The sequence below is a fragment of the Poecilia formosa genome, unplaced genomic scaffold, assembly GCF_000485575.1.
Source record: "Poecilia formosa unplaced genomic scaffold, Poecilia_formosa-5.1.2 Scaffold265, whole genome shotgun sequence".
NCBI lineage: Eukaryota > Metazoa > Chordata > Actinopteri > Cyprinodontiformes > Poeciliidae > Poecilia > Poecilia formosa.
In genome coordinates, this window is record NW_006800204.1 from 258,792 (window position 1) to 277,573 (window position 18,782).

At 44.2% G+C, this 18,782-nt stretch overlaps 1 protein-coding gene across 1 annotated transcript; it reads left to right on the plus strand.

The window, feature by feature from the left end:
- The first annotated feature begins 684 nt into the window (after positions 1-684).
- Positions 685-9,281, plus strand: LOC103150887 (protein MB21D2). Its single transcript, XM_007570660.2, has 2 exons — positions 685-1,045; positions 5,207-9,281. The coding sequence occupies exons 1-2, from the start codon at positions 799-801 to the stop codon at positions 6,469-6,471; spliced, it is 1,512 nt and encodes a 503-aa protein (XP_007570722.1). The 5' UTR covers positions 685-798; the 3' UTR covers positions 6,472-9,281.
- The last annotated feature ends 9,501 nt before the right edge of the window (positions 9,282-18,782 follow it).

An 18,782-nucleotide genomic window follows, 5' to 3' on the forward strand; every position in this document is an offset into this window, starting at 1 on the left:
TATATTTAATATTAGTAAACATCCCATAATCTTTGATTATTTTCCAATGAATGGAATATAAACACATTACTTCACTTCAATTTGTATTTTTGTTTATTATAACGTTAATAATGATCATTTTTCAACACCAAAATTAGGTATCTAATTACTTTAACTCAACTACATTTGCTTGAGCAATTTGTTTGAAAAATGTACTTTTAGGAGTAATTTTACTGCGCTGTACTTTTTACTTTTACTTGAGTAATTTTACTATGAAGTAATTTTACTCTTACTTGAATAAAATTTGTGGTTTCTCTACCAACTGAATGAAAGTTTTATGTAGAAAGAAACTGATTTTGAATTTTTTTTTTTTGCCTTGTTTTGATTTTGTCATTTTTGTCTTTAAAATACGAAAATTTCCACTTAACTTTATGCTTTGTTCCGTCTCATGATGTAATTTTTAAATATTAAATGATCGATATTTGATCTCAGTACTTGAGTAAACTTTTACCAAATATTTGTTTTACTCTAAATTGAGTTATTTCCTGGTACTTTTACTTGACAAAGAATAAGTTGAAATAGTGCTACTCTCACTTGAGTACAGTTTACACCAGTCTCTGTTCAACAGTAAATAATATGTTCATCAATCAGTTTTATTGATGAAGTGATTTTTCGGTGGGTGGGACTTTTATTGTGAAGGCGGCGCAGCTGCTTCCTGAGCTTGCATTTGGTGTGGCTCGGCTCGGTTCGGTTTGGCTCGGCCCAGAACAGCCCATCGGCAGCGGCAGCAGCTGTAGAGAGAACCCGCAGGGAGGAACCATGGCGGCGCCAGCGCTCTCCGGTCGGACCGGCTCGGCGGGCAGCCTCGGGAACAGCCCCACATCCACGGCCGCGGGGAGGCTGCCCCAGGGCGGCTCCGGGCCCGAGCTGGACTTCAGGTCCGCGGCCCGCATGGAGGACCTGAACCGGCTCATCCAGGAGTTCAGCAAGCACGACCAGCGGGAGTACGACGACCAGCGGGCTCTGGAGATCCACACGGCCAAGGACTTCATCTTCTCCATGCTGGGTGAGCCGAACCGAACCGGCCCGGCCCGGAGGCTGGATGATGCTCTGCAGCGCAGCAGCATCCAGGATCGCTGATCCGGGATCAGGTCCTCAGGTGTTTATCGATGCAAACCTGCTCCAGCCTGCAGATCTGGGGTCAGATTCAGGTTTTACCTGGTTCTCTATAAGGAGCCGATCATAAAGTTACACAGTAAAAATTAATACAAATAATTACAGAATTAAATAAATAATGTCTATTAAATTAACAGTTTATTTTACAGTCATTTTAACAAATAACTGATTTAACTGCTATTTGTTAAATTAAACTGTTAATAAATAAATTAAATAAAACAAACATGTTTTTGACTTTTAAAAAAACCTAACTAAAAGAAGACCAAAACTAAAACCATCTGTTTTAGTTTTGCTGAACTAAAACATGTTATTTTTCTATCCAGCAGTCAGAAAAAATGTGGTTAATTTTTCACCATGTTAGTCATTCATTTAATCATTTCATTTTTCTGATTTCATTCATGATTTTTAAAGAATGTTTATTTAGCCTGTATTTCACCGTCATCACCAGCAGAGTTTACAGAACCTTCACAACAAAAACAGGAAAATTAACCCCATCATGAATGATTAAGATTCTTTGGTTAAAACTTTTACAGACAGATAATTCATAAGAGCCATAAAAACATTTAGAGACGACTTCGCCTTCAGATTCAGGCATTTCTGAATAGTTAATGTAGCAACTAAAATAAATCATTAATGACAAACAGCAGAGAGAAATATGAAGCTAAATCTGCCCCAGTGATGCTGAGCTGGGAGCTAAATATTTACCTTCAAACTAAATATTTAGTACATTTACATATTAGCGTCTATTTAGCTCAAACGTAATATTTATTTACCAAACTGCATGTTAAGCTTGTTAATATGTAGCTGAATAAATCCTTAGCTCCAAATTAAATATTTAGTTATCAAGCTTCATATTTAGCTTCAAACTAAGTATTTAGTCGGTTAATTAAACATTTAGTTGCCAAATAAATATTTAGTTCCAAATTAGTCAATAAGCCAGATATTTAGTTTGAAGCTAAACATTTACCTCAGAGCTAAGTATTTTGTTAATATACAAGTTCACTTACCAATAACAGGAAGTGGACTACCAAAATAAAAGCTGGGTCTTCTGAATCTCTTGATAAACTCCTGATTTTGAAGCTCTTCCTGTTTCTTCTTCGTTTCTTTTCCTCTTTTCAGCTAAAAACAAAGAATGAGGCGTTTAAAGGCAATCCAGACGAAACAGTCTGCACCCAGCTTTTATTTTGATAGTCTACTTCCTCTTATCAGGGAGTGAGTATAGATATTAGTTAAATATTTAGTTAGGAGCTAATAGTTAGCTAAGTAAGTAAATAATCAGCATAAACATCAAATTTTAAGTTTACAAACTAAAAAAGGAAACGTTTCTCTTCCTGCTGCAGTACCAGCCCCACAGTATGACGCTGCCACCGCCATGCTCAGTGAAATTGAGTCGTATGTTTAACTTTGGTGGTTCTGATCGGACCCAAACGGTCCCAGCAGAACCGGGCTTTGGTTCCCCCAGCTGCAGGCGGACCGGTCCGGGCCGTGCTGACCCAGCACTGAGCTGAGAGGGGATTAGAGAAAAATGCTAAAAAAAGATGCAGATGGAGGATTTACTGCTGCAGCAGAGGGAGCCGGGTCGGCCCGGCGGGTCGGCGCCGTGCGGTCCGCTGTGTTCTGACAGAGAGAACCTGGAACCGGAACCATTCGATTCTCCAGTCTGCCTACAGCTGTAACCCAGAGCAGAACCCGGAGCAGTAAAACGGGCCGGTTCTGATAGGAACCAACAGGAAGCAGAAGCTTTCATTTAATTTGACGTTCCTGGTTGTTTGGATCGTTCATCCAGACCAGAACCGGTCCAGTTCGGTGTCCTGGTGGATTAATATTCCTGCTGAATCATTTGGTTTCACTCAGCAGGAAACAGAATCCTCCTGATTAAACGTCTGACGGATCAGAACCGACTTTCTGCTCGGATCTCTGAAGGTCCCAGCAACTCAGTCAGGTTCAGGTTTTGACTAGACCATTCCAACACCTCTGTTTCATGTGGGCCTGATGGCGGTGTGACCCCAAAACAAATCGAAGCGTCATGAATCCCCTTTGGATTCAGCTCATTTTGTGTCCCGGTTCGGTTCTTTGGGTTTCCTGCTGAGCCCAAGATATGTTTGGTTTTTATAAAACACGTTCAGCTGCTGCCTGACTTTTAAAACACTTAATTAATATTTACTTCATTCAATATGCAGCATTATTCATAACTGACTTATCTAGAGTCGATGAGACAAACCGGTTCAGATGGATCCATGGCCCACAGCACCATCCCTCCACCACCGTGCTTTAGACTGACCGAGGTGCTCTTCAGTAAAATTAGACTCCAGATTCGACTTGGAGAGACTCGAGTCCTGGTCCCAGTTTTTATCGGATGTGATGAAGATCTGCTCTTTAAATCCATGAATCCCAGGCGGGTCCAACAAGTTTCTGCTGGGAAAACCCAGTTTCTAGACGCTACCACCCTGCGCCAGCAGAGCTTTGGGCTGTAAATGTTTAAAGACTAAGACATCATTGTGCATGAAAATGTAAAGACTTAGAAATAATTGTTACATTTTCATTTAACAATTTCGGCCTGAAGACAAACTGGACCGTTTTAGACAAATTGGACCGGTTTGGTTCTTTCAGGACTGACTTGTGAACATCTTTGCTGCTGATCAAGCCGCCTCACTGTTTCCCTGTTGTGACCTTTAACCTGTTCAGCCTGAGTTGGATCTGCTGCTCCTGGACAGATTCCCAGCTTTCCCTCGTCTTACCCATCCACATTCAAAGTACTGGATGAAAAATCAAAAGGACACTTATGAATGTCTAAAACTATGTTTGCATGACAACCGTTTTAATGAGCCACAAAGTGGCAGGAGGACAAACAATAAACATGATTTAGACTCAGCCTTCTGAACTGACCTCTGACCTTCCATCTGAAAGTGTCTGAGAAGCAGCCGGCGGCGTCGGTCCGCCTCACCACAGCGCTGGAATGCATTCAGCAGCCTGGAGCCGGCTGAAGTCCTTTCAGCTCCGGACCCGACCAATCCCGTCCATCTGTGGACACAATGACCCATCCAGACTCACCAGGGGTCCCAGAGAGGGGCCACCTGCCACCCTTAGAGAAACGCCTCCAAAGGCAGGGCTGGACCCAAACTGACCCAAAAGGAAACGGAGTTCATTCTGACTTACGGATGATTCGGGAGACTGATGGTTTCACCTCCTGATGGCGCTGATGAGACGGGAGAACTGATGCAAAAGTTTAAGGATTTGTAAAAAAACAGAAAGAAATCGTCCCTCTGTCCAGCCAAAGATCCTGCAGGATGAAGGTCCTTAGAAAGTCGGTTACTTCTCGTTATATTTGCTGCATTTGTTAGGAAAATGAATCTGTGGATTTTGGTTTGCCCTGAACGAAGTTTTTTGGTTTTATAGCTGCAGTCCACTCTGCTCGTTGACCCATAAACACATTTGCTTACCAAATGCAGCACCACTTAAGTGAAGTTAAAAGTTTTCTTGTTTTGAAAGATTTACTGCAAAGAAATTTTCAATCAAATAGGAAATTCCTTCTTGTTCTTGCTTTGGCTCGTCCTTCGACCCATGAGTTGCCGGTTTGAGACGCTGGCCCATCCGTCTGTCTCGTCCAATTGCACACATTGCCTACTGCTGGTGGTCAGAAGGTCGGAGGGCAAACTTGCCTTTGTCCCCAAGGCAACTGTGTCTACTGTCCAGTAGCTTCCCACCATCAGTGGTTGATATTCCTACTGGAGAGATAAGGGTTTCCCTGGGGTCCCTTCCCCAGTGACGTACATGACTTTAGATTGAACACAGCTTTGTAGTAAGTTACTATACCTGCACCAGCACAGAGTATTTTCACAAAAAGTACACGTTTTGGGAAGAATTTTGAACTCTCTGAAACCTTAAATATTCATGGCCCTTAACCCTTCACCTGGGGTTGTTTCTGTTGAAGATTTGTCTGAGACCAGGTTTCAGGTGATTGATTGGAGAAATGGGCACTGTTGCAGTTGTTCTTTGTTCTGTGCATGATGAGCTCATTCATTTCCTGATTGGTTCTTTCTTCCTGTCTCAGGAATGGTTCAGAAACTGGACCAGAAGCTCCCAGTGGCCAATGAGTACCTACTCCTTTCTGGAGGTGTTCGGGAAGGTGTAGTGGACATGGACCTGGATGAGCTTAGCGTCTACGCCCGCGGCACAGACTACGACATGGACTTCACTCTACTGGTCCCCGCACTTAAACTCCATGACCGGAACCAGCCAGTGACCCTGGACATGCGGCACTCAGCGCTGGGCCACTCCTGGCTCAGCCTGCGGCTCTTTGACGAAGGAACCATCAACAAGTGGAAGGACTGCTGCACTATCGTCGATCACATCAATGGGACCACCAACTACTTCTTCTCCCCAACACTAGTGGCTGACTGGTTCTACCAGTCCATATCTCTTGTGCTGCTGGAGGTGCAGAAGAAGCCACAGAGAGGGATGCCAAGGGTGGAGAAGGTGGATCGGAACGGGACCATCATCTCCGTCATCCTGGGGGTCGGCAGCAGCCGGATGCTCTACGACATCGTCCCGGTGGTGTCGTTTAAAGGCTGGCCTGCGGTGGCCCAGAGCTGGCTGATGGAGAACCACTTCTGGGACGGGAAGATCACTGAGGAGGAGGTGATCAGCGGCTTCTACCTCGTCCCCGCCTGCTCCTACAAAGGCCGCAAGGAGAACGAGTGGCGGCTGTCATTCGCCCGCAGCGAGGTTCAGCTGAAGAAGTGCATCTCGTCGAGCCTGATGCAGGCGTACCAGGCCTGCAAGGCCATCATCATCAAGCTGTTGTCCCGGCCCAAAGCCATCAGTCCCTACCATCTGCGCAGCATCATGCTGTGGGCCTGCGACCGTCTCCCAGCCAACTACCTGGCTCAGGACGACTTCTCCGCCCACTTCCTGCTGGGCCTGATTGACGACTTGCAGCACTGTCTCGTCAACAAGATGTGTCCCAACTACTTCATCCCTCAGTGCAACATGTTGGAGCACCTGTCCGACGAGACGGCCATGCTACACGCCCGCAAACTGTCTTCGGTGCGTTCTGACCCGGCCGAGCACCTCCGCACCACCATCGAGCATGCCAAGGCTGCCAACAGGTTGACGGTGGAAGTGCAGTGGCGAGGCAGCTCCACCAACCTGCCGTCACCGCAGTCCGACGCCGGCGGTGAGAACCAGCCTGACGATCGGCTCGCCAAGAAGCTTCAGCAGCTGGTGACGGAGAATCCCGGGAAGTCCATCTCGGTGTTCATCAACCCGGACGACGTCACGCGGCCGCACTTCCGCATCGACGACAAGTTCTTCTGAGACTGAGACGTTCCCCTCCCCTCTCCTTCACCCTGTGCCCCCTGCCTCTGAAACTTTCTTTTTTTACTTTTTTTATGTTTCCTGCCACAAAGTGAAGTGATTGTCTAGTAGTCTGCCACAGTTTCTTATTTTTAGTTTTATTTTTCTACTCCCTTCCCCTCTGCCCTGGTTTTTCACTCTGTGCCCTGTGTTTTTTACCTTCTCAATGCCTTTTAAACTGACAGCTTGTTCTTAAAACTGAAGGAAGGGACTGAAATCCACCTCATGATCTGAGTGCTGGTCCTGGAAAAATGTTGATACTTATCAGGGATCCTGGAAAAGAGACAAATCAATTTCCTGAATAAATCCGATTTATTTTGGGTTCTCTTGATTGGAGCTCCGTTGTTGACTGAATATTGAAACGGGGCAGAAGTTGTTGTGTTGTCTTGGAACCAGGAGTGGACCCGGCAGAGATCCCTGTGATGGTGGATTCAGTCCCTCCGAGGAATGTCTTGTCCCTGCTGGGGGATGACGGTACTAAAGTCTTAGAAACTAACTGTAAATAAGTAGAAGAAAAACTGACTGAAGAGTGTAGACGGGCGGAAAACATACTAATGTTAATTTGTGGGCTACTTTTTGTCTAATTTTGCACAGAATGTAAAAATCACCTCCTTTCCTCCTGATTGTGGACGTCCTGGTTTTAAATTGAACTTCCATGTGAGCGGAGAGGCGACACTGTGCCGAAGCGTTTCTTTGTGTTGTGAGGAACAAACAGCAGGAACCTTCAGACAGACGCTGACCTCTTCCACTTTTACACGATTTAAACTTGGGGAAGGGTGAGCTAGTCAGCCTACTGCTGTAGTAGCGAAGTGCTGACCTGCAGCTGCCTGGTTAGGACATGCTAGGCGGCTAACGTTGTAGCTGGGGTGGCATTTAAACGGCAGCTCTTCTTCGGTGTAACATCACCAGTTTATTCACTCCCATAAGATGAAGTAACTCCGAAGCTACACAACAACAACGTTTACACAAACGATCAGCTGCTAACTGTTGAACCCCACCTATAGTAGCGCCTACAGCGCCATCTGGTGACCAAACAGAAATAAAACGCCTATTTGACTCCTACAGAGACATATCTTTGACCAAGAGCTCCACCCTCGGTGTAAACCTAAATCCTGGGACATTTAAACGCGACAAACAACCGCCAGCTCCCGCTAACGTTTCCTCATCGGCCACCGACACAGGAATGTCCGCTCCTCCCGTTACAACACCGGGATTTTTGTTTCCCTTTACGCTCAGTCGCTGCTGTGAATCTTTAGAAATGTAACGGAGTAACTCTCATGACTTCTGACGTTGTATTTTCAGCTGGACTCTTTCAGCTAGTGGTAGCAGTACCGAATGGAGAACCCGACCCGTCCAGTTGGGTGAGTCGGTTCTAGCAGACGCCTCAGTAGGGACACCTGGTGGTTGGTCAGATAAATGAAGACCACACCTTGCTGTTGTATTTGTCAATTTAAAAATGCAAGAATATTAGAGAGGGAAAATGCCTGGAGAGTCAAAATCAGACCGGTTTCCATGGCGACTTCCTGCATTTCAGTGACACTAAATCTAAAACTGAGTCATACCAAAGTTTTCTTGACCGTTGAGTGTCAGAAGCTTCTGACGCGTTAAACTCTGAGCTGAAACATAACAGTTTGAGCTGATTGGACAGAAGAAACCCGGCTTCCTGTGACCCGTTTCAACTGATGGTTCTGCTGGGAAGAATGGCTGACATGGAGATCCAAACAGCTTTTCTTAACATTCCTATTAAACTTTGTGAACACATCAGCGAATCGTCTGCAAACGTCTTTACATTCATACCAGCTGAAACATTTTGATGTATTTTTATCCTTAATGATATCAGATGAACGTCACAAATACTTCACCTCTAATATATCAGTGTGACCTTTGACCTTGGAGTTACATATTATCAGTACATGTGACTCGGCTCTTGTCTTCTAGATGTTTTTCCAGAACCAGTGACCCAGTTTGGTATCAGTTCTGCTCTTTGTAAGGTAATGTGTTTAAACAATAACTTATGTAGGCTAAACAGAACAGAACCAGTTTAATTTGGGTTTGGGAGGTTCTGGATGAGTTTTCCTGGGTTCGGTTCCGGTTAGTGTGAAAGTGGAAGTGTCAGTCGGCTCACCTGTCAGGTGGACCTGCCGGATGACGGTCCTGCATCGGCTACAGGGTCGCAGATCGCCGCCTTCACATGCTCTCATATGGTCACATGATTCAGGAACTTCCTGTTTGATAAGCTAACTCTTGTCTCCAGCTGCTTCTTTGTGTTTAAAGCAACGGGTCGGGTCCGGCTGGCCGCCGCCGGCTCAGGAGGACGATGCTTCCTCCTAGAGCGGCTGCTTCCCGGCCGACCCGCTCCCACATCAGCTGTCTGTGTCCCGAACATCACCACCAAAACAAGAAGCTTCTCCTGCGGCCGTCGGGCCGGTTATGTAGTCTCCACATATCCTCATCCTCAAGTGCAATTAGTGAATGTACACAAAGACACGTAGCATGAAGACACTCCAGGTCTGAGCTGCTCAGCTCCTCCACAGACTCACTCAGAGGCCCTGAAGCCATCAAAGTGCCACACACACACTCACACACACACACACTCCTGCTCGGTGGAAATGTCGTCGGTGTTTTCTGACCTGGTCTCCTGTTGGGCTGTGACTCTTTCTGTTCTGTGTTTTGCTGCTTCCTGCTGATGATGGATTTTTGTTTTGAACTCAGATGGTTGAGAACTTCCTGCACTGTAACACCAGAGTCCTCATAAACACGTCCAACCTGAACGCACCGCCTCTGCTCCTCTGTTCGCTTGACTCTTTTTTACAAATCATAACCAGAAAGGTTTATTTTTATACCTCTGCCTCCTTTGATTCTGGAACCCAACTAAGAACCAACTGATGTTTTTAAATCCAGACATAACAAATTAAGATTTCAGCAGATTTTCCATGTTTCCATGGAATAATTACATTCAATTACAATAAATATCTACTCAGATCAGTTTCTCTTATCAGCTTGGAAACTTAATAATTTGTTTTTTACATTTTCACAAAAATCCATAAAAAAAACTTTTAAAAAATCTTTGTTTTGTTTCAATGAAGATAAACTTTATTATAATATACAGAAAATAAGACTAAAACTAGAGGCACAAGAGCTGAACCCTGTGGATCTCCATTTTCAATAGATTGTATGGAAAAATGTTCCCGAACCTGCAGAAGCAGCTTTGAAACTTGAAATCTAGAAATCTGGATCCATATGGGTTTCTGGTACTAAATCCATGTTTTATTACCGAGTCTTTCACAGAGCAACAAAGACAAGATGAAAAATGTTCTCCAGAAAACTCATGATAACAAATGTTAGGATTGTTTAGGAACATAAGGTTTGAAAACTTTTCATACATGCAGTACATGGTGGATGTCAAACCTATGACATCTGTTGATTGGTTTAAAAGCAGACACGTGACCTGGTTCCTGATTGGTTTAGGACAGACACGTGACCTGGTTCCTGATTGGTTTAGGACAGACACGTGACCTGGTTCCTGCTCTCAGTCGGATGTTTTGGTTTGCTGTAGTTTCCTCTCACTGCCGCCAGGGGGCAGCAGTGAGAGCAGGAGCTCCTGAAGATTTTCTGTCCATTTTATCTCTTATTTTCACATTTTTCTTCTTTTATATATATTTTTGTATTGGAAGCAGTCACGATGAATAAAAACAGAAGAAGATCCCGTTTCAGCTCCAGCAGAACCTGGATGTCGTTCAGCTTCAGGATGACTTTTAGTTTCTTTATTTTCTGTTTTTAGTCAGAAAATCATCTTCCTCTCTGCCTGCTTCTACACTTCCTGTTTGCATTTTCTTTTCTTCCTGTTTTTCAGTCATTTTCTCTCCTGCATGATTCATTTCCATGTTCTCTTCTTTAACTTTCTGCTCCTTTCTTTTTATTTATTTTGTCATAATTTCCTTTTTTGTTTAGTCTTTTCTGTTTCTCTGCTTTTCTTCCCTTTCATTTCCTTATTATCTCATCCCTTCATTTCTTCTCTCCTCCGTTCTTCAGCGGTTGTTTTTTATTTTTTACACCATCGGTTCATTTCCAGTTTTTTCCTTCGCTGTTGGTTTTCAGTCTTATTTTTATTTTCTTTTCTTTTTCTGCTGTCACAGAAACTCAGAATTTAATGTTTGGTTGATTTTGTTTCTGTTTTTATGACACTTCTTGGCAGTACATCTAATAATACATGAAAGTCTGTTTATTCGTACCTAAACGTTGTTAACACAACCACCGGCTGACTTGTGGTTTAAGACTGGAGCTGGTGTCCCACAGCAGTGTGTGACCAGGATTATTATTTCTAATAAGCAAAGAAATAATTAATTTTCCCCATTTTCCCTCTGCTTTTAATGTTTTTATTCATTTATTCATTTTTCCAGCTTCCATCCTAAAGCTTCTTACTTCCTGGTTCAGTCTCTGATTCTGCTTCCTGTTTTGTCCTGATTCAGTCGTTTTTCCCTCCAGCTTCCTATCGTCTCAGCACCTGTCCTCCACCTGCTCTCCGCCTCTCTCCGTCCTGCTGCGTTTATGGCTGAGCTCGTTGCCGTGCCAACGGGAAACCATCCATCATCCTAACATGCTGAAAGTACAAAACGCTCAGAGAAAAGCCTGACGCTGTACAGAAACAGAAGCTTCTCCAGTTTGTTTTCCTTCCTGTGATCCACATTTCCCAGTGAACCTCGTTAGCTCTGTAGCTACTTGAGACGTTTTTTGGACTTTAGCTGCTTTTTCACTTAATTTCACATCAACTGAACATTTACAGAGGAATTATTTGAGTATTTAAGCCTGCGAACTCTGACCTCCGAGTGATTCAGGCTACATTTCCACCAGCCCAATTCAGTCGCTTTAACCGGACTCCGGTCCGTCTGTCTATACAGTCCGGTTCGGTTGGTGAGGTGTGAACGCTAATCGACCTCTGACCTCTGGTCTGGTCTGGTTTAAACTAATTTGAATAATTAACTGATTGATACCTAGGATCAATTAATGCAATGATTTTTCGTTTCTCAAGACGACATTTGTTGTGAACATAAATAAACTGCTATGTTACAGTTGCTTCCCCACTAACTTGTCATGAATGCTAGGCTAGTTAGCCACCGATGTAAACAGTTTCCTGCAGCGGTAAGTTGTTTCTCTACCCCATTTAGCAGTCAGTATGTCAGATTGATTGACAGCACGAAGCCCCTCCCCTTGGCTCTGATTGGTTGTTTTTGGTGCATTCCTTCAGCCACAGCAGCTCCGGCTGGCAGTGGAGGAGATCGATCCTTTCACAGATTATCTGCTTCATGGTGACGGATTTAACAAACATGGAGAAAAGAACACTTTTTAAATATTTTTGATTAAAATATAAGTAGCGTACTGTCGCTTTAACAGGACTGTCGCCTTCCCAGGGCCCCAAGCAGCCTATGGCCAGCCCTGGTCACCCTGTCCTGAACTGGACTGGAGGAAAAGAAGCTGGTGAAAATTTTAAAGGATTTTTAGAAACTGGCTGTTTAACTGGTTTTATGAAAATGTCTGCGCATGCGCAGGACTGGGTATCACTGACCTCTAACCCCAAGGCTATCATGATTTAGTCACCCTAAAAACTCTTCCGGTGGTGACGTCACTCCTGTCTCGGGCTGCAGCAGTAAGGCGCGTGCAAATAGAGAGAGAGAGAAAGAGAGAAGGAGAGAGAGAGAAGAAGCGGCGCGCGGACTGGACCAGGTGAACGCACGAGCCCGGACGTCCGCAGGAGGGAGGACTGGAAGACGAAAAAAGGACAGGAGAAGAAGAAGGAGGAGGAAAAACACCGCGCCTTGTTCCTCCTCCTCATCATCCTCTTCCTCCTCCGCAGCGGACTCGTTCCCCAGAACCGACGCCTGTTGGTCGGATCAGCTGACCGGGAAGGAAGCAGCAGCAGGCCGGAGGAAGACCGCCGGAGATGGAGAAAGAGAAGGAGAAGGCGGCAGGTAGGAGGGAGGATGGATGGATGGATGGATGGATGGATGGATGGATGGATGGATGGATGGATGGATGGATGGATGGATGGTGCTGCAGTATCCTGCTGCTCCATCCTGATTGCAGCTGCTGGGGCTGTTAGGTGTGGTTATTATGGGATGGGGTACAGACTGTTTGTTTTCAACCCAGAAACTGATGCAGCAGAACCTGCTGAGACAGAGAGTGGGAGAACTGGGAGGACTGGGAGAACTGGGAGGACTGGGAGAACTGGGAGGACTGTGTGCAGACAGGTGGCCGATGAGGCAGCAGGGACTGGTCCAGCCTCTGGCCTCATCTGGTGAAAATCTTGTGAGATGAACTCAGATTAAAATCTGCGCCAGTGAACGGGCAGCCATCGTTTTGTTTCCGTTTTAAACCTTAGAAACTTCGTTCAGGGCAAACAGACGGACGTCCTGCAGGATTTTCCCTCCAAATCTCCTGGTTTCTGGTTGGTTCTGAACTGCAGTGGTGAAAACAAACTCAGAATGATTATTATTCATATCGATTAATAATAATGATCATAAACAGCAGCTGTATGTCCATTATTCTTTCTAGATTAAATGACTTGTTTCTTGAAAAGCTTTTCCTTCAAAGTAACTTTCTTCAGGTTGAAGTGGAGCCTGTTGGTTGGGTCGATGATGGCTTCCTGCCTGCAGTCCCTCGTCTCTGAAACAGATTTGAAGCTATTTGCCTTTTCCACCTGAGAACAGTTTTTATTTAAATATGTTTAAAACTGTCGGACGTTTTAGCTGTTTTTCCAACAGAATCCAAACAGTTCTTTAGTGTTGGTTCCCAGAAATCCGTCCTCCAGGGGGCTTTGGGGACGGTGGGGACAGATTGGTGACGGGGTGTGAGGAGACGATGAAAGCGTAGCAGCAGATGACGGACGGAGCGTGCTGACCGACCGCCGGGCCGACAGATGGTCGGAGACCGCCGTCCTGGGACCGGAAGCGGCCAAGCCAAACTCGAAACGTGGACGCAGTCAGGAACAGTTGTCATGACGTCCAGAGTCTGCGTGGCTCGTGTGTTGCTTCATGTTTCTGGTTCCGGGTCCGAATCAAGCAGGTTCTGAACTTTTAACTGAGATCACCCAGCTGGTTCATCTGCAGATGTGACGGGGCCTGAGCAGTCAGCCCTGAGGCGCTCCAGGGGAAACCGACTGCGGCCGGACAGAGGCGGACGTTTGGCGGCCATGTTGACTGAGACATTAAGTATCATTGAGTATTCTCAGACAGACAAAGGGCCTGCACAGTTTAATGCTGGGATAAAATCAATGCAGTCAAGCTAACGTGTCTCTAATATCATAATAAAGGGAAAAGTTGCTAATTAAAGTCAAACTTAAAGTCATTTATGGAATATTTAATCTGAAAACCCATTCTTACTAAATCAAATTTAGATTCTACTGTAAAAGATCAGACATTTTGTCTGTGTAGACACTTTCATTAATATGCTAACATTGTGCTAATATGCTAAAAGAGAAGCTAATTTTTCCTTTGGTGTTTTTGCTAACTTTGAAAAGGGCACTTGGCTTCCCCTAAATTAACTTTTCCAGATTTCAACTCTTATTTACTTGGCTGTTTTGTAAAATTTGAGTTGAATAAAATTCAACTTCTGTGTTGAAGTTTTGGTTATGGACTGTAATAGTTTATATTCATGATTTAATTATTTCTCCTCTTTTTCCCCAATGATTTTACTTCAAACAAGAACAAAATAAAAGAGACACGAAAGAACAAGATATTAACACAAGTAGAAAATCTAAGGGTGTTGCAGATCTGCTAACGCTAAAGCGCTACACCAATGTTGTCTTTAGCGGAAGCTAACGTTACAATGCTTCACGTCACAATATTTATCAGAAGCTAATGCTAAAGCGCTATCTTCAGTTTAGCTGCAGTTGAAAGACTACAACCTCCCAGCACCAGGTTAACTTCATACGTTACATGTTCTAATGTTCATGACTGGTGCTTCATGGTTAGCGTAGCTAGCTCTTTAGCTCTTTAGCTGTGCAACATTTCTTGTCTGTTCTGCTCACTGTGACTCATTCTGATTGGCTGATTGGTATTTCAAAACACTGATATAAAGACCAGGAAATCTGCAGAGAGCAGAAATGAATCAAAGCAAAGCTCCTCTCTGTTTTCTGTCTGTTAGCATTTAAACGTTTCAGCGGTGACATAATTAACAGGGTTTCTTCGATGATCAGTAAATAGACCCAGTGGAGTCTTCTCCTTTGGGACGAGGAAGACTCCATTAAACCGTCTGCAGACATCAGAGCCGTGAAAAGCTGAAATCAGCTCTGAGTTCTGCAGTCTTTCAGGCTGAAACAGATTTTTATCCTTTTCCATCCAGAAGTCATCTGCAGCAGAACTCAGATATTCTCAGTTTTTAGACGCCCAGCAGGGTTTTTTATCGTCACAGATGTATTTTCAGCCACAAGGAGGCTATTTTTATCCTGTTTCCAGATAATTTTAGACGGTTTGATGGAAGCAGAGAGTTTATTCTGGGTGTATCCGGGCCCTGATTGGACCCGGCTCGGCCGTCCGGACTGCAGAGGAGAGGAGATTTAAAGCTGCCATGAGTCAGCTTGCTGCTGCTCACAGTGAATCTGCAGCTTTCAGCCGACCAGAACCAGAACGCTGCAGATTTGTTTGTGTTCATCAGAGAAACGCTGAATGTCTGAGGATTATTCCCACCTGCTGGATAATCCTCACATTCAGGCCCGAAACCTCAGAATAAGCTGTGTGACCGACAGGGGGCGGGGCCTAAAGGAGCGCGACTCCCAAAGGGGCGGGGCCTAAAGGAGCGCGACCCCCCAAAGGGGCGGGGCCTAAAGGAGCGCGACCCCCCAAAGGGGCGGGGCCTAAGAGGGTGGGGCCTAAAGGAGCGCGACCCCCCAAAGGGGCGGGGCCTAAAGGAGCGCGACCCCCCAAAGGGGCGGGGCCTAAAGAGGGCGCTGCCGTCCCTCAGGGAATGCCAGTGTGTTTGTTTACGTCGGATCAGAGCGCGGTATCGACCCGCAGGTCGGTTTCATCGGACTCCAGGGAATTCTGTGATCCAGCAGAAACCTGAGACACAAACACCTGAGGCTTCCTGTCGGCGTGGCGCTGGCGGGCTGAACCCGGCCAGAACCATGGACTGGATCAGAACCAGAGACTGGGTCAGAACCAGAGACTGGATCAGAACCAGAGACTGGGTCAGAACCAAAGTCTGGATCAGTACCAGAGACTGGATCAGAACCAAAGTCTGGGTCAGAACCAAAGTCTGGATCAGTACCAGAGACTGGGTCAGAACCAAAGTCTGGGTCAGAACCATGGACTGGGTCAGAACCAGAGACTGGGTCAGAACCAAAGTCTGGGTCAGAACCAAAGACTGGGTCAGAACTAAAGTCTGGGTCAGAACCATGGACTGGGTCAGAACCATGGACTGGGTCAGAACCAGAGACTGGGTCAGAACCAAAGTCTGGGTCAGAACCAAAGTCTGGGTCAGAACCAGAGTCTGGGTCAGTACCAGAGACTGGATCAGTACCAGAGACTGGGTCAGAAACAAAGTCTGGGTCAGAACCATGGACTGGGTCAGAACCAGAGACTGGGTCAGATTTGGACTCTGTGTCACAGAGAACACGCAGCAGAACCAGACGGATCCGAACCGGTCCGTCGTTTTCTGGAGCTGTAAAACATTGAGTTTCTTTCATGGTTAGAAGTCGTCGTTAATTTTACGTTGAAATGATGCTGGAGTCAACGTTTCACTGTAAAACTAAATGTTTTAACTTAATGGAAAAAACACAATCGTTTTTGCTGAAATTAACATGAAAACAAGCCATAAAATTAATGTAAAAATGTATAAATTACTGTTTTCACCTCACATCAAATCGACAGTTTGACATCACTATATGGATTTTTCCTGGCATATATTTACTGTTTATCACTGTCAAATATACAAATATTTTTTACAGTGCACCTTCACCGTAAAGTGGTAGGAGAAACTGAAAAGTGTGGCATGTTTTTGTTTATGTTCTGCTCTGTTGTTCATTCATATGCTGATGACAGGAGCAGGTTTCCTTTTGGCTCCTGCTCCTCCGCCAGCCGCCCCAGTGCATGCTCGTCCCATATCTGCAGCTTTACTCGTTTCTCCTGCTTCACATAAACATTTACTATTAATTAAGCTACAAGCCTTTGGAAATAAAACAAAAATATCAACTAATTCAAGCACAAATTTCAGTTCTGCCAGTTTTTGATTCTGTTATTGGGAGAATTCACACAAAATCAACAGATTATTTTGTGATGATGCAAATTTTCCACAAAAATGTTCAAAAACATTAATTATAATTGATGCTAACTCCGACCAATGTTTCTGCCTCAGCCGTGCATGATGTACAGTGGATGGATGGATAGATGGATGGATGGATGGATGGATAGATGGTGGATGGATGGTAGATGGATGGATGGATGGATGGATGGATGGATGGTAGATGGATAGATGGTGGATGGATGGTAGATGGATAGATGGTGGATGGATGGATGGATGGATGGATGGATGGATGATGGATGGATGGATGATGGATGGATTTCTGTCCTTCATTAATAAATGTACTTTCTACTCTGTTGGTTATGTTTAGTCTCTGGTCCAGTTTTAGTTCAGAACCGGTTCTGAATCGTCTTTATGGTTCTCTGAGGCAGGATCTTGTTGTCTGTCTCTCTGATGCTGAGCTGAATGTTTCTGGATCCCTGATGGATCCCTAATGGATCCCTAATGGATCCCTAATGGATCCCTGATGGATCTTTGTACTGGAACAAATCTTACTGGGTTGAGTTGATTGAAAGGCTGCACAGCCTTAATGTCCCGACCCAATCCGACCCAATCCCACTATACAGACGGCGCTTAGGAGCAGAGAACCCTCACATCCTGAGTTCAACTTTACAATCAGCATTTATTTCTTTTTATTTGCTAAAATCATTATTTACAAATTTAAGTGGAGCAAAAAAGTCAAAATCTTTTTAAAAAAATGTTCTAAGGTTGAGATCTGGGAACTTTCCATTTCTACTGAATGTTCTGGTCCATTCAGTCTGAACCAGTTCCTCCTCTTTCCTGTCAGTTTGGTCCAGTTCTCCAGTTCTGTACTTCGGTTCTTGGAGTTTGGATTCGGGATCCAGTTTGACCTTGCTGACCTCCTGCCTGTGTTCGGGTTCGTCACAGAAACAACGTCTGACTTCAGGGTTTGTCTTACTGAGAAATGTGTTTTTCTGTGGGTGTTTATTTTGCTCTCTGTTTTCAGTGCTGATCCACTGACTGCTGCACTGAATGGAGTAAAAGTTACACTGTCAAAAATGAACAGCAATAATTAGTGTTCTTTAACCTGCTATGGAAAAACATGGGGGTTCATATTTCAGTCATATTTTCACCATGTTATTCATTCAATTGTAAATTTCAGGTCCACACTAAACATTTAGTGAACAGCTGTGAGTTAAAGCTTAACTTTAACTCACAGTCCAACCAGCTCAAAGCTAAATATTTAGCTAATATACAAAATTACTAGCTAACTTTAAGTGTATTTTTCAAAATAAAAGCTGGGTTTTGTGAAGTGAGGTATGAACTCTGGTGAGTTGGTGCAGACCCCGTTGCTCTAGATCTATTGCTTGAGTTGCCTTGAAAAGACTCATCCAAAGTTTTAACTGAAAGGCAGTTTATAAAGATGTTTGGAAGACCCAGTTAACAAGCTAAATCTTAGCTAGCAAGACTTTGCTTGCTCACCTAATAATTAGTTTGAAGCCAAATATTTAGCTCCAGGTAAACGTTTAGTTTTTCAGCTAAATATTTAGATACTAATTAAATATTTATCTAACAAGATTTAACCTGCTAACTACTTAGTTTGAATCTAAATACTTAGCCCACTAGCTAAATATTTAGTTTGTAAACCAAATATTTAGCTTGTACCTAAATAGCTTACAAACTATTTAGCTTAGTTTGCAAGCTATACATTTAGTTTGAAACGGTGATACTTGTAAAGATGAATATCATATAAACCCCCTTCTGCTGTCTGATGTATTAGAAGGTTTTCTCCTGGTTCTGTTATGGCTGTTTGGTTGTTTGGTTGTTTTGCTTCTTTCAGTTGTTGGTTGTTTGGTTCTTTCAGTTGTTGGTTGTTTGATTCTTTCAGTTGTTGGTTGTTTGATTCTTTCAGTTGTTGGTTGTTTGGTTCTTTCAGTTGTTGGTTGTTTGGTTCTTTCAGTTGTTGGTTGTTTGGTTCTTTCAGTTGTTGGTTGTTTGGTTCTTTCAGTTGTTGGTTG